Source organism: Zosterops lateralis (genome assembly GCF_965231275.1).
Source record: "Zosterops lateralis genome assembly, chromosome: 34".
NCBI classification, from domain to species: Eukaryota; Metazoa; Chordata; class Aves; order Passeriformes; family Zosteropidae; genus Zosterops; species Zosterops lateralis.
Window position 1 is genome coordinate 138,114 of NC_139794.1, and position 20,901 is coordinate 159,014.

The 20,901-nt window shown below is 59.4% G+C and overlaps 3 protein-coding genes across 3 annotated transcripts; 2 read left to right on the plus strand and 1 right to left on the minus strand.

Annotated features, from left to right (window-relative positions):
* Nucleotides 1-418: 418 nt before the first annotated feature.
* Nucleotides 419-7,082, minus strand: ACTL6B (actin like 6B; the record flags this gene model as incomplete). Its single annotated transcript, XM_083881539.1, has 9 exons — nt 7,012-7,082; nt 5,831-5,907; nt 4,707-4,872; nt 3,651-3,751; nt 3,467-3,564; nt 2,763-2,857; nt 1,652-1,758; nt 883-972; nt 419-484 (listed from the first exon to the last, which is right to left on the minus strand). Exons 1-9 carry the CDS (start codon nt 7,034-7,036, stop codon nt 419-421), a joined length of 825 nt encoding a protein of 274 aa, XP_083737665.1. The 5' UTR covers nt 7,037-7,082.
* A 965-nt stretch (nt 7,083-8,047) lies between these two features.
* POP7 (POP7 homolog, ribonuclease P/MRP subunit) lies at nt 8,048-8,582 on the plus strand (the record flags this gene model as incomplete). Its single annotated transcript, XM_083881564.1, is given in 2 exon segments — nt 8,048-8,372; nt 8,375-8,582. Coding segments are annotated over 2 exon segments (498 nt in total). The 3' UTR covers nt 8,548-8,582.
* Nucleotides 8,583-14,389: 5,807 nt separating this feature from the next.
* Nucleotides 14,390-19,772, plus strand: EPO (erythropoietin; the record flags this gene model as incomplete). The annotated part of the gene is made up of 5 exons (XM_083881565.1): nt 14,390-14,402; nt 16,468-16,610; nt 17,533-17,619; nt 18,702-18,866; nt 19,652-19,772. The coding sequence occupies 5 exons, from the start codon at nt 14,390-14,392 to the stop codon at nt 19,766-19,768; spliced, it is 525 nt and encodes a 174-aa protein (XP_083737691.1). The 3' UTR covers nt 19,769-19,772.
* Between the last annotated feature and the right edge of the window lie 1,129 nt (nt 19,773-20,901).

Here is a 20,901-nt window from a genome sequence, read left to right on the forward strand (position 1 = left end):
GGGGATTTTTTTTTTATTTTTGGGGGGGATTTTTTGGAGGGACTTTTGGAGGATTTTTGGGGGGATTTTAGAGGATTTTTGGAGGGATTTTCGGGGGATTTTGGGAAATTTTGGGGCATTTTAGGGGGATTTTTTAGGAGGATTTTCAAGGGATTTTAGGAGAATTTTGGGGGGGATTTTTTGAAGGATTTTTGGGGGGATTTTTAGGGGAATTTGGGGGGGATTTTTGGAGGATTTTGGGGGGATTTTCAGGGATTTTTTTGGCCTTTTTGGGGGACTTTTTTTTTGATTTTTGGGGGGATTTTGGGAGGGATTTTGAGGGATTTTTTGGGGGACTTTTGGAGGATTTTGGAGGATTTTTTGGGGGATTTTTGGAGGATTTTCGGGGGATTTTGGGGGGATTTTGGGGGCATTCCACTCACTGCTCATCGTAGGGCGAGTCCGACACCTGCAGCACCGAGGCCTGAAAATCCTGGATCACCTCCTGGGGGGCAAAAAACCCCAAAAAATGGGATTTGGGACCCCCAAAATCCCCCTCGGAGACCCCAAAATCCCCCTCCCCTCTTTAGGGACCCCCCAAAATCCCCCTCCCCACCCCAGGGACCCCTCAAAATCCTCATCAGGGACCCCAAAATCCCCCTCCCCTTTTTAGGGACCCCCCAAAATCCCCCTCCCCTTTTTAAGGACCATCAAACCCTCCCCAGGACCCCCAAATCCTCCTTAGGGACCCCCAACCCCCCCCCCAGGACCCCCAAATCCACCCCAGGACCCCCCAAACCCTCCCCAGGACCCCCAAATCCACCCCAGGACCCCCCAACCCCCCCCAGGACCCCCAAATCCACCCCAGGACCCCCCAGGCCCCCCCCGAAGCCCCCCACTCACGTTACAGGTGAAGTTGTGCCAGGATTTGGACACCTGGGGAAGTTTCTCTTTCTTTTTCCAGCTCGGGGGGGCCCCTTCCCGCACGGGCTCCTGGGAAATGGGGAGGGGGCTCTGGGGGCGTGGCCAGACCCAAAAAGGGGCGTGGCTTTGGGAATAATGATGCTAAAAGGGGCGGGGTTTAAAAAGGGGTGGGGTTTTCACTGGGGTGGGGTAAGGGGAGGAGTCTAAGGGTCTTTGAGGGGGCGTGGCCTAATTGGGTGTGGTTTAAAAAAGGGGGTGGAGCTAAAGGTAAACCCACCCCCAGACTGGGCGGGGCTAAGAAATTTTGGCTGATGCAAAAGGGGTGGGGCTAAATAATAAACCCCACCTCCAAATGGGTGGAGCCAATGAATAATCCCACCCCTGAGTGGGAGGAGCTTTGTTTTTGGCCCCACCCTTTCCTTGTTCCATCTGATTGGCTGCCTTTTGGCCACGCCCCCCAAGTAGGAAGAGCCTTGTTTTGGCCCCACCCCATCTGTGTTCCCTCTGATTGGCTGCGGTCTGACCACGCCCATCCCCAAAGTGGGAGGAGCCTTGTACTTGGCCCCACCCTTGTCTCCTCTGATTGGCTGCCCTTTGACCACGCCCACCCCAAGTGGGTGGAACAACAGATTAATCCCACCCCAAAGTGGGAGGAGCCTTTGTTATGGCCCCACCCTTTCCTTGTCCCATCCGATTGGCTGTGCTGTGACCACGCCCACCCCGGCCACGCCCCCCCGGCCCCGCCCACCTTGGCGGCGATCATGTAGGGCGGGACGATGTCGATGTTGAGCTCCTGGAAGAGCTCCCGGCACTGCATCGAGATGAAATCCCCGGCCAGCGGCGACTTGACGATACCTGTGGGGCGGGGCCGGCCTCAGGCTCCGCCCCCCGCCTCACCTGGGGCAGGTGAGCGCTCGCCTGGCTGGGGGAGGGGGGGCAGGGGCGGTGGGGTTGTTCTAGGAGAGCGCTCACCTGTGCCCAGGTGTGTCCCAGGTGTGTTCTCACCTGTCCCAGGTGTGTCCCAGGTGTGTCCCCACCTGTCTCAGGTGACCCTCCACTGTTCCCAGTGTGTTCTCACCTCTCCCAGGTGTGTTCCCACCTGTCCCAGGTGTGTTCTCACTTCTCCCAGGTGTGTTCCAGGTGTCCCGGATGTGTTCTCACCTGTCTCAGGTGACCCTCCCCTGCCCCAGGTGTTTCTCAACTTCTCTCAGGTGTGTCCCAGGTGTGTCCCCACCTACCCCAGGTGTGTCCCAGGTGACCCTCTCCTATCTCCAGGTGTCTTCTCACCTGTTCCAGGTGTGTCCCAGGAGTCTCAGGTGTGTCCTAGGTGACCCTCTCCTGTCCCCAGGTGTGTCCCCACCTGTGCCAGGTGTGTTCTCACCTCTCCCAGGTGTGTTCCAGGTATGTTCTCACCTATCTCAGGTGACTGTCCCCTGTCCCCGGTGTCTCTTCCCTGCCTCAGGTGTGCCCCAGGTATATCCTCACCTGTCTAGGTGTGCCCTCACCTGTCCCAGGTGTGCCCCAGGTGTGCCCTCACCTGTCCCAGGTATATCCTCACCTGCCCCAGGTGTATCCTCACCTGTCCCAGGTGTGCTCTCACCTGTCCCAGGTGTGCCCTCACCTGCCCCAGGTGTGCCCCAGGTGTATCCTCACCTCTCCCAGGTGACCCTCACCTGCCCAGGTGTACCCTCACCTGCCCCAGGTGACCCTCACCTGCCCAGGTATATCCTCACCTGCCCCAGGTATATCCTCACCTGCCCCAGGTGTGTCCCAGGTGTGCCCTCACCTGTCCAGGTGTGTCCCCACCTGCCCCAGGTGTGCCCCAGGTGTGTCCTCACCTGTCCCAGGTGTGCCCTCACCTTGCTGCAGGATGTACCCGTCGTGCACGGGGATGGCCGTGGTGTGGGTGGCGCCCGAGTCCAGCACCAGCCCCGTGCTGCGGCCGTTGGCGAAACTGGGCGGGTCAAGGGGCCACAACGGGGCGGGGACACCTCTGGCCACACCCCCAACCCCTCCCTGGCCACGCCCACAGTCCTAGGCCACGCCCACCCCACCAGTCACACCCACCGGGCCACGCCCCTTGTGGCAATAGAGGTGACAATGGGGCGGGGACACCTTCTGACCACACCCCCAAACCCCTGACCCCTCCCTCTGGCCACACCTACTGCTCCAGGCCACACCCACCGACCTCCCCAGGCCACGCCCCTTTGTGACAGCAACAACAAGGGGGAGGTGACAATAGAGGCGGGGACACCCTCTGACCACACCCCCTGACCCTAAAACCCCTCCCTCCGGCCACACCTATTGCTCCAGGCCACACCCACCTCCCTGACCACACCCACCACACCACTGGCCACGCCCCTTGGTGACAGTGGCCACAAGGGGGAGGTGACAAAATGGGTGGAGACACCCTCTGACCACTCCCCCAAACCCTGACCCCTCCCTCTGGCCACACCCACCACCGCATTGGCCACACCCACCACTCCACAGGCCACGCCCCCTGCCCCACAGGCCACGCCCCCTCAGGGAGGTGACAAAGGTGACAAAGGGGGACGATGGATACGCGGTGAGCACGGCGGTCTTGCAGAGGAAGAAGGCCGGGATGTTGTAGTGCTCGAACATCAGCTCCGTCAGCTTCTCCCGCTTGGCCCGGGTGTTCCACTGCGGGACGGGGGCGTTGGGGACACCGGGGACACCCCGGGGACACCCAGGGGTGACACCAAACGGGGACAGGGGGTGACACTCACCGGGGCCTCGGACATGAGCACCGGGTGCAGCCCCGGCTCGGACTTGACGTGTTTGCCGTAGGTGTGGTCCAGGATGGCCTGGAAACACTCCCAGTCCTCGACTTGGGGACGTTGGGGACACGCGTGAGGGGTTGGGGACAGTGTGGGGAGACACCTGTCACCCTGTGCCGAATTTTTTCCCAGTTTTTCCACAATTTTTCCCCAATTTTCCCAAATTTTTCCACAATTTTTCCACAATTTTTCTACAATTTTTCCCCAGTTTTCCCCCAATTTTTCCCAAATTTTTCTCAATTTCCCCCAATTTTTCCCCAATTTTTCCCCAAATTTTCTCCAATTTTTCCCCAACTTTTCTCCAATTTTTCTCCAATTTTTCCCAATTTTTCTCCAATTTTTCCCCAATTTCCCCCCAATTTTTCCCCAATTTTTCCCAATTTTTCCCCAATTTTTCCCCAATTTTTCCCCAATTTTCCCCAATTTTTCCCATTTTTTCTACAATTTTTCCCAATTTTTCCCCAATTTTCCCCCAATTTTTCCCCAATTTTTCCCCAAATTTCCCATAGTTTCCCCCAATGTCCCATGTCCCCTCGCTGTCCCCAATGTCTTGCTGTCCCCAGTGTCCCCACTGTGTCCCCATGGCCCCATTGTTCCCTCCATGTCCCCGTTGTCCCTTCATTGTCCCCATTGTCCCCATGTCCCCATTGTCCCCTCATTGTCCCCAGTGTCCCCCTGTGTCCCCATTGTCCCCCATGTCCTCCCATGTCCCCAATGTCCCCAATGTCCCCAATGTCTCCAATGTCCCCAGTGTCCCCACTGTCCCCATCGTCCCCTCATTGTCCCCATTGTCCCCTCATTGTCCCCCAATGTCCCACTGTCCCCAATGTCCCCAACTCCCCATTGTCCCCATTGTCCCCATTGTCCCCATTGTCCCCATGTCCCCCATGTCCCTCCATGGCCCCAGTGTCCCCAATGTCCCCATGTCCCTGTGTCCCCATGTCCCCATTTCCCCCTCATTGTCCCCACTGTCCCCCCAGTGTCCCCCGCTGTCCCCCGACTCACTCATGCCGTTCTTGAGCGGGGACAGCACCTCCACGCCCTCGCGGGCCACGTGCAGGGCGTTGGTGTCGATGTAATAAACCTTCCCCCCCTTCTTGTCCTTGTCCCCGTCCAGCTCCAGGGACACCTCGTCGGGGGACAGCAGCCCCACCGTGGTGGGGAAATCCGCCTTGGGGACAACGGGGACATCGTCACTGCCTGTCACCCCCTTGGGGACACCGTGGGGGTGACAGTGACAGGGGGTGACCATGGTGGGGAAATCCGCCTTGGGGACGGGGACAACAGGGACATTGTCACCATCCGGCCTTTGGGGACACCATGGGGGTGACAGTGACATGACAATGACACAGGGGTGGCCGTGGTGGGGAAATCCGCCTTGGGGACAACGGGGACATTGTCACCATCCGGCCTTTGGGGACACCATGGGGGTGACAGTGACAGGGGGGTGACAGTGACACAGGGGTGACCGTGGTGGGGAAATCCGCCTTGGGGACAGGGACAACAGGGACATTGTCACCATCCAGCCTTTGGGGACACCATGGGGGTGACAGTGACATGACAATGACACAGGGGTGGCCGTGGTGGGGAAATCCACCTTGGGGACAGTGACATTGTCACCATCCGGCCTTTGGGGACACTGTGGCCATGGGGGTGACAGTGACACAGGGGTGACAATGACACAGGGGTGGCTGTGGTGGGGAAATCTGCCTTGGGGACATTGGGGACATTGTCACTGCCTGTCACCCCCCTGGGGACACCGTGGGGGTGACAGTGACAGGGGTGATGGTGGTGGGGAAATCCGCCTTGGGGACATTGGGGACATTGTCACTGCCTGTCACCCCCTTGGGGACACCACAGCCACGACAGGGGGGTGACAGTGACAGAGGGGTGACAGTGACACAGGGGTGACCGTGGTGGGGAAATCCGCCTTGGGGACAGGGATGTTGTCACTGCCTGGCCTTTGGGGACACCATGGGGGTGACAGTGACAGAGGGGTGACAATGACACAGGGGTGACCGTGGTGGGGAAATCCGCCTTGGGGACGGGGACATTGTCACTGCTGGGCCCTGGGGACACCACGGCCATGGGGGTGACAGTGACACAGGGGACACAGAGGGGACACCCACCTTGGGACAATCCTCGCCGGCGTAACCGGCGCGCACCGAGAAGGAGCCGATGTCGAACACCAGGGCCCCGACCTCATCTGGGGACAGAGGGGGGGACACAGGGACACTCCCAGGAGACCCCCAGGATAATGAGACCCCCCCCAAATGTCCCACAGAACCTCTGGGATGTGGCACTGGGGGGGGACACAGTGACACCGAGACCCCCCCCAAGGACAATGAGACCCCCCCCAAAAAAACCCCTGATCGCACAAAATCTCTGGGACCCCCTAAAGGACAATGAGACCCCCCCTAATGACAATGAGACCCCCCCAAATCTCCCCCAAAACTTGCAGGATGTGACATTGGAGAGGGACAGCGGGACCCCCCCAAGGACAATGAGACCCCCCCCAAAAAAACCCTGATCCCACAGAACTTTCAGGACCCCCTAAAGGACAATAAGACCCCCCCCAAAAAAAAAACCCCAGAACCCCCCAACAAAAACAATAAGACCCCCCACCCAAATCACCCCAAAACCTCCAGGATGTGACACTGTGGGGGGGACAGGGACATGGTGACACCCCCAGGACCCCCCCCCCAAAAACCCCCTGGGATCCCCTCCAGGAAAATGAGACACCCCCCCCCCAAAAAAAAAAACCCAGAACCTCCCCCCCAGGACAATGGGACCCCCCCAAAAAATCCTGATCCCCCAAAACCTCCAGGATGTGACACTGGGGGGGACACCATGACACTGAGGACCCCCCCCCCAAAAAAAAACCCCAGAACCCCCCCCCCCAAAGGACAACAAGACCCCCCAAAAAAAACCCCAGGACTCCCCACCAAAAACAATAAGACCCCCCCAAAAAAAAACCCAGGACAATGAGACCCCCACCCAAAAACCCCCCCAGAACCCCCCCAGGACAATCAGACCCCCTCTAAGGACAATGGGACCCCCCACCCAAAAAAAAACCAGGACCCCCCAAAGGACAATAAGACCCCCAAAAAAAACCCCAGGACAATGAGACCACCCCCCAAAACCTCCATGATGTGCCACCAGGACCCCCCCTCCATCCCCCCCACCCCCTTTTCCCCCCCTCTTTTAACCCCACCCCCTCCCTTCCCATAAACCCCACCCCCTTTTCCCGCCACATTAAGCCCCGCCCCCTTTTCCCCGCCACATTAAACCCCGCCCCCTTTTCCCGCACCGCCGCCATAGACGCCGCCGCTCATGGCCCCCTCGTTCAGCACCGGGAACAGCGCCGGCCGGCCGCGAGCGGGGGGCGTGGCCACCGCGGGAGTGATGGGTGGTGGGCGGGGCGTGGCCTCTGACCGCGCCGGGGCCAATCAGCGCCCGCCGTGCGGCGCGCGCGCGCCCATTGGCTGTTTCTTCTTAAAGGGGCCGCGACACCTTTGTTGTTGTTATAACAGAGGGTGGGCGTGGCTTAATAAAGCGTGGCTCCGCCCATTTTGTGGGCATGGCCTCATTGGACGTGGTTTTCTCCGTGACTCCGCCCCCTCCCTGTTCTTATAAATGTCAGAAATGTGGGCGTGGCTTTTGTTAAGGCGTGGGTCCTCCCCTTTATGGGCGTGGCCACAAGGGCGTGGTTTTCTGTGTAAGCCACGCCCCCCGTTCCATCCGGGGGCGGGGGAGGAATTATCGGGTTTTGTTCAATTAAAAAAAGACCCCAAAAAATGGCGGATTTTGGGGAGGGGGTGGGCCAGAGGAAGGCCACGCCCCACCCTGTTCTCCTTTAAAAAAAAATACTAAAAAAACCCTCAAAAAATCGCCTAAAAAATCCCAAAAAAACGCCTAAAAAAATCAAAAAAACCTCTAAACCCCCCCCCCAAAACCCCCTTTAAAAACCCCAAAAAAACTCTGAAAACCCCCCAAAAAAACCCAAAAAAAACCGCCTAAAAAAAATCCTCCCGGGCGCGCGCGCCGGCAGGAGGGGGCGTGTCTCTCTGTGGGCGGAGCTTTAGATGCGCGTGCCCTTAGAAGGGGCGTGGTCTCATAGGGGGCGTGGCCTCGGAGCGGAAGCGGCGCGGGAGGCGCGAGGTGCGGGCTGGGGGGGAAGGGTGTAAAATATTTTTATTTTTTGGGGTTTTTTGGGGGAGGGGTCAAAGATCAAAGGTCGGGGGGGGTCTGGGTGGGTCGGGGGGGGTCAAAGTGGGTCAGGGGCTGTTTAGGGATTTTTCCTGACGCCCCCTCCCCATTTTTTTTTTTTATTTCCCATTCACAGCATGTCCACGACCCTCCCCCCACCTCCCTCCCCTCCCCCCTCTCCCCCTCCCCCACATCTCCCACCCCCCTCCCGCCGCCGCCGCCCCCGCGGACCCCCCCCCACCTCCCCCTCCCCCAATTCCCCCCACATCCATGACGTCTTCGTGACGTCACGCACCGACTTCCGGGCTCAACTCCGGCGCTGCCAACGCCTCCTTTTCCCTGCGGGGACTTCCGCTTCCGGTTCCGCTTCCGGTTCCGGTTCCGAGCTGCGCCTGCACGGGCTGGGCCTGGCCGTGCCCCGCACCATCAACCTGGCGCTGCAGCTGCAGGCGGGGGCGGGCGGGGGCTGCGCCTGCACGCCTCCACCTCCTCCGTGCCCCTTCCCCGAGACCCCCGCGACCCCCGCGAGAACCGCCGGGAGCGGCCCCGGGATGGGGGAGAGGGAGAGGAGGGGGAGAGTCCCCGGCACAACTCGGCCATTCACATCCGGCTCTGCAGGGAGGCGCCCTGTGCTTGAGGGGGGGTCCTTGGGGGGGGTCCCCTCGGGGTTTGGGGGTCCCCGGGGGGCTCCCCCTGTGACCTGGAGTGACCTCAGTGTCCTGAGGGTCTCCCCAAGGTGACCCCGGGGTCCTGGGGGGGGTCCCTGGGGGGGCTCCCCCGGTGTTTTGGGGGAACCCCGGGGTCATGGGGGGTCCCTGGGGGGCTCCCCTGTTGTCTGGGGGGGCTCTCTGGGGGGATCCCGGGGTCCTGGGGGGCTCGCCAAGTGTCCTGAAGGGGACCCCGAGATGACCCCGCTGTCCTGGGGTGTGACCCAGTGTCCTGAGGGGCTCCCCAGTGTGACCCCAGTGTCCTGGGGGATCACATTGTGGGGGACATTGGGGTCCTGGGGGGCTCTCCCTGTGCCTGAGGGGCTCTCCCGGTGACTTGGGGGTCTCCCTGGGGGAATCCCGGGGTCCTGGAGGGATCCCCCTGTGACCTGAGGGGGAACTCGGGGTCATGGGGGGATCCCTGGGGGGCTCCCCTGATGTTTTGGGGGCTCTCAGGGGGGATCCCAGGGTCCTGGGGGGGCTCCCCAAAATGCAGCGGGGCTCTCCCAATGTCCTGGGAGGGCTCCCCAGTGTCCTGGGGGGTCACATTGGGGGGCCCTCGGGGTCCAGGGGGGCTCCTCGGTGTGACCCCAGGTTCCTGAGGGGGGACACTGGGGTCCTAAGTGTCTCCTGGAGTGACCCCAGTGTCCTGGGGGGTCACCCTGCGGTCCTGGGGGCTCCCCCTGTGACCTGAAGTGACCTCGGTGTCCTGGGGGGCTTCTCAGTGGGACCCCCGATGTCCTGAGGGTCTCCCTGGGCCCCCCTCATTCCTGGGGAGGGTCCCCAGTGTGACCCCAGTGTCCTGAGAGGTGCCCCCGCTGTCCTGAGGGTCCCCAAGGTGTCCCGGCCTCCGTCACCTTCATGGGGACCCCCCAAACCTCCTCCTGCCCACCCCGGAGTCCCCAAGTGTGTCACGGCCACAGAAGGACTTGGGGACACCCTGAGGCCACCAGAAACCCCCGAGAGGATTTGGGGACACCCCAGAGGATTTGGGGACACTCCGAGATGACTTGGGGACACCCCGAGGCCACCAAGAACCTGGACAGGATTTGGGGACACCCCAGAAGATTTGGGGACACCCCGAGACCACCAGAAACCCCCGAGAGGACTTGGGGACACTCCGAGGCCACCAAGAACCCTCAAGAGGATTTGGGGACACCCCGAGGCCACCAAGAACCCCCAAAGGGACTTGGGGACACCCCAAAGGGACTTGGGGACACTCTGAGGCCACCAGGAACCCCCAAAAGGACTTGGGGACACCGAGACGTCGCCGTGACCCGGAGCCACTTTGGGGACAAGGACGGTGCCACCAGCGTCCCCTCGAGGCCACCACGATGTCCCCGAGCCCCTCGATGTCACCCTGAGCCCCTTGGTGTCACCTCGGGCAGGTGACACCCCAATAAAGTGTTTGGTGACAACAGCGGTGACACTTTGGGGTGTTTTTTTTGGGGGGGGGGGTTGGGGTGAGATTTTGGGGGGTTTTTTGGTTTTTTTTGGGGGGGGGGGGGTTGGGGGATTTGGGGGGGCGGGGCTTCCTCTGCGTCATCGGTGACATTTGGGGCGGGTGACAACAGGTGACAACACAGGGGACACAGGGGGGGGGAATCTGGGGACTTGGGGAGGTCCTGGTGGCAAAGGGACACCTGAGTGACAAAGGGACACCCAAGGGACGCCCAGACCACAAAGGGACACCCAGGTGGCAAATGGACATCCCGGTGACAAAAGGACACTCAAATGACAAAGGGACACCCAAGGGACACCCGGGTGACAAAAGAGACACTGGATGACAAAGGGACACCCCAGTGACAAAGAGACACTTGGGTGACAAAGGGACACCCAAGGGACACCTCAGTGACAAAAGGGACATGCAGGTGACAAAGGGACACCCAGATCACAAAGAGACACCTGGATGGCAAAAGGGACACCCGGTGACAAAAAGGACACGCAAATGACAAATGGACACACAGGTGACAAAGGGACACCCAAGGGAACCCAGATGGCGAAAGATGACAAATGGGACACGAAGGTGACGAAAGGGACACCCCAGTGACACCCGGGTGACAGATGGACACGCAGGTGACAAAGGAACATTGAGGTGACAACGGGACACCCAAATGACAAAGGGAGACCCAAGTGACAAAAGGGACATGATGGTGACAAAGAGACACCTGGATGGCAAAAGGACACCCAGGTGACAAAGAGACACCCAAGGGACACTTGGGTGACAAAGGACACCCAAGTGACATCCAGGTGGCAAAAGGGACACCCCAGTGACAAAAGGGACATGCAGGTGACAAATGGACACCCAGATCACAAACGGACACCCAGGTGACAAAGGGACACCTGGATGACAAAGGGCCACCCCAGTGACAAAGAGACACCCAGGTGGCAAAGGGACACCCAGGTGAGAAATGGACACTCAAGGGACACCTGGGTGACAAAATGAACATTCAGGTGACAAAGGGACCTCCAGATGACAAAAGGGACACCTGAGTGACAAAAAGCACCAACGGCCACCCCGCGGCGGGGGGGGGGGGGGGTGACAGGTGACCCCCAGGTGACAAAAGGACCCCCAGGTGACAAAAGGACCCCCAGGTGACCCCAGGTGACAGAAGGACCCCCCCCATCTCTTCCCCCCCCCCGTTCCCGGGGACTCCCCGCGCGGGGCGGCGACAACAGGGGGGACCCGGCGACAGCAGGGGGGACCCGGCGACACCGGTGACGCGTCTGTCGCCGTCCCCCCGCCCCCGGGGTGGCCTTTGGCCCCGCTGGCGCCGGAGCCGGGCCCGGGCTGTGCCGAGCCGCACGTACGGCCTGGCAGGGGGCCCGTGTCACCGGCGTGTCACCGGAGTGTCACCGGAGTGTCACCTGGGTCCCTCTGCTGCTCTACTGGGTCCCCCTGTCCCCTCGTGTGTCCCCTCCGTGTCCCCTGTCCCCCTCCTGTGTCACCCCCCGTGTCACCTCCCTGTCACCCGGGTCCTGCTGCTTCTCTACTGAGTCCCCACCGTGTCCCCCTGTGTGTCCCCTCCGTGTGTCCCCCCGTGTCACCTGAGTGCCACCGCTCTCCTCGCGTGTCCCCAGCTTGTCCCCCTCCTGTGTCACCCCTGTGTCACTCTCAGTGTCACCTCCCTTGTCCCCCTCCGTGTGTCCCCTCTGTGTCACCTCCCTGTCACCTGGGTCCCATCGCTCCCCTACTGAGTCCCCACCTTGTCCCCCTCCCGTGTCGCCTCCCGTGTCACCTGAGTCCCGCCGTGTCGCCTCTGTCCCGTCCCGTGTGTCCCCTCCCGTTGTCACCTCAGTGTCCCCTCCAGGGTCCCCTCCCGCCTGCCCGTGTCCCCCTTCCCGTGTGTCACCCCCGTGTCACCCTCAGTGTCCCCCTCCGTGTCACCCCCTCGTGTCCCCCTGGGTGTCACCCCCCGCCTGTCCATGTCCCCTTGGTGTCCCCCCTGTGTCCCCCCATGTGTCCCCTCCATGTGTCCCCCAGTGTCACCTCCCCTTGCCTTGTTCCCCTCCTGTGTCCCTCTGTGTCCCCTCGGTGTCCCCCATGTGTCACCCCCCTGTGTCACCCCACCCTGTGTCCCCTCCCGCCTGCTCCTGTGTCCCCCCTGTGTCATCTCCCGTGTCCCCTCGTGTCACCCCCTCGTGTCCCCTCAGTGTCCCCCCGTGTCATCTCCCTCGTCACCCTGTGTGTCACGTCCAGTGTCCCCCTCCTGTGTCCCCCTGTGTCCCCTCCCCGTGTCCCCTCCCCATGTCCCCCTCCATGTGTCCCCTCCGTGTCCCCCTGTGTCACCCCCCTGTCCCCCCCGTGTCCCCCTCTCCGTGTCCCCTCGATGTCCCCCCAGTGTCCCCCCCGGTGTCCCCGTGTCCCCTCCCGCGGGGTGTCCCCGGAGCCGCCCCCGGGGCCGCGGTGGCGCTGGGGACGGGGACAGTGACGGCGACAGTGACGCGGGCCATTGTTCGGGGCTTCCGCGGGGTCCCGGGATCCCCCGGCCTGGCGCGTCCCCTTTGTCGCCGCCGGTGTCACCCTGCGGTGTCACCGCGGTCCCACGGCCCCCCCGGGGGTGTCCCCGTGTCGCTGTCGCCGCGCTCGTGTGGCCGTGACTGTGTCCCCGTGGCGGCGGCGGTGACACCGCTGTGGCTGTCACGTCTGCCTTGTCCCGGCTCTGTCACCGTGTCCCCCCTGTCCCACTGTCCCCAGCCTTGTCCCGGCTCTGTCACCGGCTCTGTCACCGTGTCACCTCTGTCCTGGTGTCCCCAGCTCTGTCCCCAGCTCTGTCTCCATTTCTGTCCCCATCCCTGTCACCGTGTCCCCAGCTCTGTCCCCATCCCTGTCCCCAGCTCTGTCCCCTGTCCCCGTGTCCCTCATCTGTGTCCCTGTGTCCCCCTGGCCTGGTGTCCCCAGCTCTGTCCCCGTGTCCCCCATCTGTGTCACCGTGTCCCCATGTCCTCAACCCCCTGGCCTGGTGTCCCCAGCCCTGTCCCCATCCCTGTCCCCATCTGTGTCCCCAACCCCACATCGCCCTGTCCCCACTTCTGTCCCTGATCCCCCGTCTGTGTGTCCAGCTCTTTGTCCCTGTTGTCCCCGTCCCTGTCCCCGTGTCCCCACCTTTGTCCTCTCAGTGTCCCCCTGTCCCCAGGCCTTCGTGTCCACGTCCCTGTCCTCGTGTCACCCCCTTTTCCTTCTCTGTGTCCCCTCAGTGTCCCCCTGTCCCTGTGTCCCCTCAGTGTCCCTCTGTCCCCATGTCCCTCCCGTGTCACCCTCTTTTCTTCCTCTGTGTCCCCTCTGTGTCCTCCTGTCCCTGTGTCCCTTCAATGTCCCCCTGTCCCCCTCAGTGTCCCCATGTCCCCACAGCTCTGTCCCCCTGTCCCTCATGTGTCCCCCTATCCCTGTCCCCTTAATGTCCCCTCAATGTCCCCCCACTTTTTCCCCATCTCCATTCCCCCTGTCCCTTGTGTCCCCTCAGTGTCCTCCTGTCCCCTCAAGTGTCCCTGTGTCCCCACACCTCTGTCCCTGTTGTCCCTCTGTCCCTGTGTCCCCCTGTCTCTCCTGTGTCCCCCATCCCAGTGTCCCCTCAATGTCCCCCATCCCTGTGTCCCCCCCAGTGTCAGTGTCCCCTCAGTGTCCCCTCAGTGTCCCCCTGTCCCTGTGTCCCCCCCAGTGTCACTGTCCCTCAGTGTCCCCTCACTGTCCCCCCCTCCCTCCCTCCCTGCGGCGCCGCGTCCCCCTGTCTGTCCTGTGTCTGTCTGTCTGTCCGGCGTGTCCGCGTGTCCCCCCGTGTGTCGCTGTCCCCGGGGGGGGGTGGCCCGTGTGTCGCTGTCCCCAGGGGGGGGGGTGGCCCGTGTCCAAGCCGTGCCGGGACGTGCCGAGCCGGGCGCCTCCTTTTCCCATTTATTTATTTTTTCCCATTTATTTATTTTTTTTTCCCCTTTTTTTTTTTTTTTTTTTTTTTTTTTCCCATTTATTTTTTCCTTTTTTTTTTTTTTTTTTTTTTTTTTTTTTTTTTTTTTTCTTCTTCTTCCCATTATTTTTTTTTTTTTTTTTTCCCTCCTCCGAGGGGGGTGGGCGGATGGGAAACCCCCCCCCCAACCCCCTCCCCGGTCCCCAAAGGCCCTTCCGGCCCCGCGGCCCCTCGGATCAAACATTAACCGGGGCCGGGGCCGGGGGGACGCGGCGGGACCGGCACCGGGAGTGGCCACAGCCCCGGGGCCGCCGGGACCACCGGGACCGCCGGGACCACCGGGGACCCCCGCCCGTGCCATGAGCAGCCGCCGATGGGGGCGGCAGGTGAGTGGGGAGGGGGCTTTTTAGGGATTTTTTTTTTTTTTTTTTTTGTTAATATTTTATTTTTTGGGGAGGGGGTCTTAGATATGGAGGGGGGAGTGTCCCCAGGTGTGTGCGGGTTATTTAGGATTTTTTGGGGTTTTTTGGGATTTTATTTTGGGGAGGGGGTCTCGGATATGGAGGGGGAGGTGGGAGTGTCCCAGGTGTGCGCGGGGAGAATTTTTTTTGGGGGGAATTTCTTTGGGGTTTTTTTTGGGGAGGGGGTCTTGGATATGGAGGTGGGAGTGTCTCAGGTGTGTGCGGGTTTTTTGGATTTTTTTTTTTTATTTTTTGTGGGATTTTTTTGGAATTTTTTGGGATTTTTTGGGGGGATTTTTTTTTATTATTTTTTCGGGATTTTTTGGGGGTTTATTTGGGGTTTTTTTGGGGAGGGTTTTTTTTTGGGGAGGGGGTCTCGGATATGGAGAGGGAGGTGGGAGTGTCCCAGGTGTGTGAGATTTTTTTGGTTATTTTATTTTATTTTATTTTATTTTGGGGAGGGGGTCTCGGATATGGAGGGGGGAGTGTCCCAGGTGTGCGCGGATATTTTGGGATTTTTTTTAGGATTTTTTTGGGATTTTTTGGGAAATTTGGGGGATTTTTTTAGGGATTTTTTTTGGGTTTTTTTTGGGGAGGTGTTTTTTTTGGGGAGGGGGTCTCGGATATGGAGAGGGGAGTGTCCCAGATGTGTGCGATTTTTTGGTGTTTTTTTGGTTATTTTATTTTATTTTGGGGAGGGGGTTTCGGATATGGAGGTGGGAGTGTCTCAGGTGTGCGCGGGTTTTTGGGGATTTTTTTGGGAATTTTTTGGGATTTTTGGGGATTTTTTTTGGATTTTTTTTTTTTTTTTTTTTTGATTTTTTTATGGGATTTATTTGGGTTTTTTTGGGGAGGGGGTCTCAGATATAGAGGGGCAGGTGGGAGTGTCCCAGGTGTGCGGGGGAGGGGGGTGGACACATCCAGGTGTGTCCCCGGGACCACCAGGGACCACCAGGGACCCCCGGGACCGCCAGGGACCCCCGCCCGTGCCATGAGCAGCCGCCGATGGGGGCGGCAGGTGAGGATTTTTTTGGTTTTTTTGGGATTTTTTTTGGGGAGGGGGAGGTGGGAGTGTCCCAGGTGTGTGCGGATTTTTTGGGATTTTTTGGGATTTTTTTGAGATTTTTTGGGGGATTTTTGGGATTTTTTTGGAGTTTTTTTGGGATTTTTTTGGGATTTTTTTGGGATTTTTTGGGGGTTTTTTTGGAATTTTTTGGGATTTTTTGGGGGATTTTTTTGGGATTTTTTAAGGGGGTTTATTTGGGGTTTTTTTGGGGAGGGGTTTTTTTGGGGAGGGGGTCGCGGATATAGAGGGGCAGGTGGGAGTGTCCCAGGTGTGTGCGGTTTTTTGGGGTCTTTTTTGGGATTTTTTTGAGTTTTTTGGGGTTTTGTTTTGTTTTGTTTTTTTTGGGGGGTGGTTTTTTATTTGGGTGGGGGTCCCACGTGGCTGGAGAATGGAACTCCCCACGCGTGTCCGGCGTGCTCAGGTGTCCGCTGGGGTCACGTGGAGGGTCCCCCCAGGTGTCCCCAGGTGTGCCCGGGGGTCCCCAGGTGTCTCAGGTGTCTCAGGTGTCCCCAGGTGTGTCCCCAGGTGTCCCCAGGTGTGTCCCAGGTGTGTCCCCAGGTGTGTCCCAGGTGTGTCCCCAGGTGTCCCCAGGTGTGTCCCCAGGTGTGTCCCAGGTATCCCCAGGTGTGTCCCAGGTGTGTCCCAGGTATCCCCAGGTGTGTCCCCAGGTGTGTCCCAGGTGTGTCCCAGGTGTGTCCCAGGTGTGCCCCAGGTGTGTCCCCAGGTGTGCCCCAGGTGTGTCCCAGGTGTGTCCCAGGTGTGCCCCAGGTGTGTCCCCAGGTGTGCCCCAGGTGTGTCCCCAGGTGTCCCCAGGTGTGTCCCAGGTGTGTCCCCAGGTGTCTCAGGTATCCCCAGGTATCCCCAGGTGTGTCCCAGGTGTGTCCCAGGTGTCTCAGGTGTCCCCAATGTCCCCTGTCCCCCCAGGGCTGTGTGCGCTGCTGCTGCTGCTGCTCTCGGGGGTCCCGGGGGGGCGCCCCCAGCCCCAGGCCGAGGGTCCCCCCTCGCTCTGCGACCCCCGAGTGATGGAGAGGTTCATCCTGGAGGCGCGCGACACCGAGAGGGGCGCGGTGAGGGGACAATGGGGACACTGAGGGGACATTGGGGGGCTTGGGGGACATTGGGGACAACGAGAGGGGCGTGGTGAGGGGACAATGGGGACACTGAGGGGACAGAGGGGACATTGAGGGGACATTGGGGGGGCTTGGGGATATCGGGGACAACGAGAGGGGCGCGGTGAGGGGACACTTAGGGGACATTGAGGGGACAATGGGGACACCGGGGGGTTTGGGGACATTGGGGACATCAGCGACACTGAGAGGGGCGCGGTGAGGGGACATGGGGGGACATCGGGGACATTGGGGACATTGAGGGGGGTTTGGGGACATTGGGGACATGGGAGGGCTTGGGGACAATGGGGACACCGGGGGGACATTGGGGACATTGGGGACATCAGCGACACTGAGAGGGGCGCGGTGAGGGGACATTGGGGACATTGAGGGGGGAGGTCTGGGGTGGCTTGGGGACATTGGGGACATCAGGGACACCTGGGGGATTTGGGGACATTGGGGGGACATTGGGGACATTGGGGACATTGGGGACATTGGGGACAGAGGGGGGATTTGGGGACATTGGGGACACTGAGGGGACACTGAGGGGACACTGGGGACACCGGGGGGCGGTGAGGGGACACTGGGGACATTGAGGGGACATCTGGAGTGGCTTGGGGACATTGTGGGGACATTGCGGGGGGCGGGGAGGTGGTGGCGGGGGGCTGTCACCGTGTCCCCAATGTCCCCAATCCCCCCAATGTCCCCAATCCCCCCAATGTCCCCAATGTCCCCAATGTCCCCAATGACCCCATTGACCCCATTGACCCCAATGTCCCCACTGTTCCCACTGTCCCCAATGTCCCCAATGTCCCCACTGTCCCCAATGTCCCCAATGTCCCCAATGTCCCCAATGTCCCCAATGTCCCCCCGCTGTCCCCAGGCCGGGTGTGGCCCCCGCTGTGACCTCCCCGAGCCCGTCGCTGTCCCCGACCCCGGAGTGAACTTCAACCTCTGGAGGAGCCTCGAGGTGAGCGGGGGATGAAAAATGGGGGGAAAAAAGGGGAAATTGGGAAAAAATGGGGAAAAATAAAATCACAAAAATTGGGGAAAAATTGGGAAAAAAATTGAGAAAAAATGGGGAAAAAATGGGGAAAAAATGGGGTGAAAAAAGGGGACATTGGGAAACAATGGGGGAAAAAAAATCACAAAAATTGGAAAAAAAATTGGGAAAAAATTATCAAAAATTGGGAAAAAATGGGGGGGAAAAATCAGGAAAATTGGGAAAAATCCCGGGAAATTGGGGGGAAAAAAAACTGGGGGAAAAAATGGGGGAAAAGTCAGAAAAATTGGGAAAAATTCAGGGGAGAAACCCAGGGAAATGGGAAAAAACTGGGAAAAATTGAGACAAACTGGGAAAAATTTGGCTAAAATCAGGAAAAATTGGAACAAACTGGGAAAAATCGGGAGAAACTGGGCTAAAACTGTGAAAAGTTGAGATAAATTGGGCTGAAACTGGAAAAAATTTGGAACAAACTGGGAAAATCTGAGACAAACTGGTAAAAATTGAGACAAATTGGGTTAAATCAGAAAAAAAAAATGGGGAAAATTGGGCTAAAACCAGGAAAAATGGGAACAAATTGGGTTAAAACAGGGGAAAACTGAGACAAACTGGGAAAAATTGGCAAAAATTGGAACAAACTGGGCTAAAATTGGGAAAAATGGGAACGAACTGGGAAAACTTGGGACAAACTGGGAAAAATTGAGACAAACTGGGAAAAATGGGAACAAACTGGGAAAAATTGGGACAAAGTGGGAAAAATTGAGACAAACTGGGAAAAAAACTGAGACAAATTGGGCTAAAACCGGGAAAAAATGGGAATAAACTCCGAAAAAATCGAACAAAACGGGAAAAAATCGGAATAAACCGGGAAAATTTCGAATAAACTGGGAGAAACGACGAGAAACGACCCAGAACGCGTCAGAAAAAATCGGAAAAAAATCGGAAAAAAATTTAAAAACCCCAAAAAACCCCAAAAAATCCGGGAAAAAAAGGGGAAAAAGGGGGACAACGTTTGTGGCGATGTCCCCTGACCCCTCCGCTGTCCCCAGCCCTCGGCCCGGGCCCGCGAGGTGACCTCTGGCCAGGCCGCGCTGGTGGCCGCGCTGCTCCGGGCCCGGGAGATGCTGCGGGACCCCCGGGCCAGGCCCAGCCTGGAGCGCGCCTACGGGAACGCGCGCAGCGTCAGCCGCATGCTGGGGGGCACCAGGGAACAGGTCAGGGGGGTTTGGGGGGGATTTGGGGGGATTTTGGGGGGTTTAGAGGAGATTTGGGGGGGGTTGGGGAGATCTGAAGGGGATTTGGGGGAATTTCTGGGGGTCTTGGGAGGGTTTGGAGTTGATTTGGGAGGTTTGGAGCGGATTTGGGGAGATTTGAGGGGGATTTGGAGGGGCTTGAGGGGAATTTTGGGGGGAATTTGGGGGGTTTAGAGGGGGTTTGGGGGGATTTTGGGGAGGTTTGGGGGGGTTTTGGAGCGTCAGCCGCATGCTGGGGGCAACAGGGAACAGGTCAGGGGGGTTTGGGGGGGTTTGGGGGGGTTTGGGGAGGTTTTAGGGGGATTTAGGGGGATTTGGGGGGTCTCTGGAGGGTTTAGAGGGGGTTTGGGGGGATTTGGGGGGATCTGAGGGGGATTTGGGGGGATTTTGGGGGGTCTTGGGAGGGTTTGGAGTGGATTTGGGAGGTTTGGAGTGGATTTCGGGGGGAATTTGGGGGGATTTGGGGGGTTTGGGGGGTTTAGAGGGGGGTTGGGGAGGTTTTGGGGGGTCTTGGAAGGGATTTGGGGGGATTTGGGGGGTCTCTGGCGGGTTTAGAGGGAGTTTGGGGGGATTTGGGGGGATCTGAGGGGGATTTTTTGGGATTTTGGGGGGATTTGGGGGGTCTTGGAGTGGATTTGGGGGGGATTTGGGGGGATTTTGGATATTTTGGTGTATCCTGGGGGGGGGGGTCACACACCTGACCCCTCCCCCCTCTCTCTCCCCCCTCCCCACAGGCCCCGCCCCCTCCGGCGCCGCCCCCCGCCCCGCTGCGGGTCCGGACCCTCCCCCACCTGCTGGGGGTCCTGAGCCGCTTCCTGCGGGGGAAGGTGCGGCTGTACCTGGCCGACACCTGCCCCAGGTGAGACACGGCTGTCAATCACCTGGGACACCTGTCAATCACCGGGACACCTGCTCCAGGTGAGACAGGGCCGTCACCTGTCAATCCATCACCTGGGATGGCTGTCAATCATCCACACAGCTGTCAATCACCCGGGACGGCTGTCAATCACTGGGCACACCTGCCCCAGGTGAGACAGGACCGTCACCTGTCAATCCAACACCTGGGACACCTGTCAATCATCCACACGGCTGTCAATCACCGGGGACACCTGCCCCAGGTGAACCAGGGCAGTCACTCACCTATCAATCCATCACCTGGGATGGCTGTCAATCATCAGCACGAATGTCAGTCATTGACGTGGCTGCCAATCACTCCATCAATCACCAGTGACAGCTGTCAATCATCGACATGGCTGTCACTCAATCGATATGATAGCTGTCAATCACCTGAGACAGCTGTCAATCATCGGAGGCAGCTGTCAGTCATCGGCATGGACCTCAATCAATCACAGAGACAGATGTCAATCATCGTCAGGGACAGCTGTCAATCACGGCCAGCAGCTGTCAATCATCTCCAGACACAGCTGTCAATCACCGTCCAAGGCCTTCACTCACAGTTGACAGCTGTCAATCATCGTCAGCAGCTGTCAATCATCGTCAGCAGCTGTCCCTCCATCATCTGGACTGACAGCTGTCAATCATCAGGACAGTTGACTGTCAATCAGCAGGACTGACAGCTGTCAATCATCAGCACTGACAGCTGTCAATCATCAGCACTGACAGCGCCCCCTCCCCCCGGCACGTTGGACGTGCCGGCAGGTGATTGACAGCTGTCAATCATCCCCCTCCTGCCTGAGCGCCTTTTGCTCGGGCCTTGTGGGTGATTGATTGACAGCTGTCACTCAGGGGAGACCACGCCCCCCAACCCCCCCCCCATGTAACTTAATGCAAACACGAGAATATTTATGAGACCCCCCGGCTGGGACCCCAAAAACTCTGTGAGACCCCCGAATGGGACCCCCAAAAAACCCCTGAGACCCCAAATCTGAGACCCCCAGACTCTCTGGGACCCCCAAAACTGGGACCCTCAAAAACTCCGGGACCCCCCAATTGGGGCCCCCAAAACCCCCGGGACCCCCAAACCCTGAGACCCCCA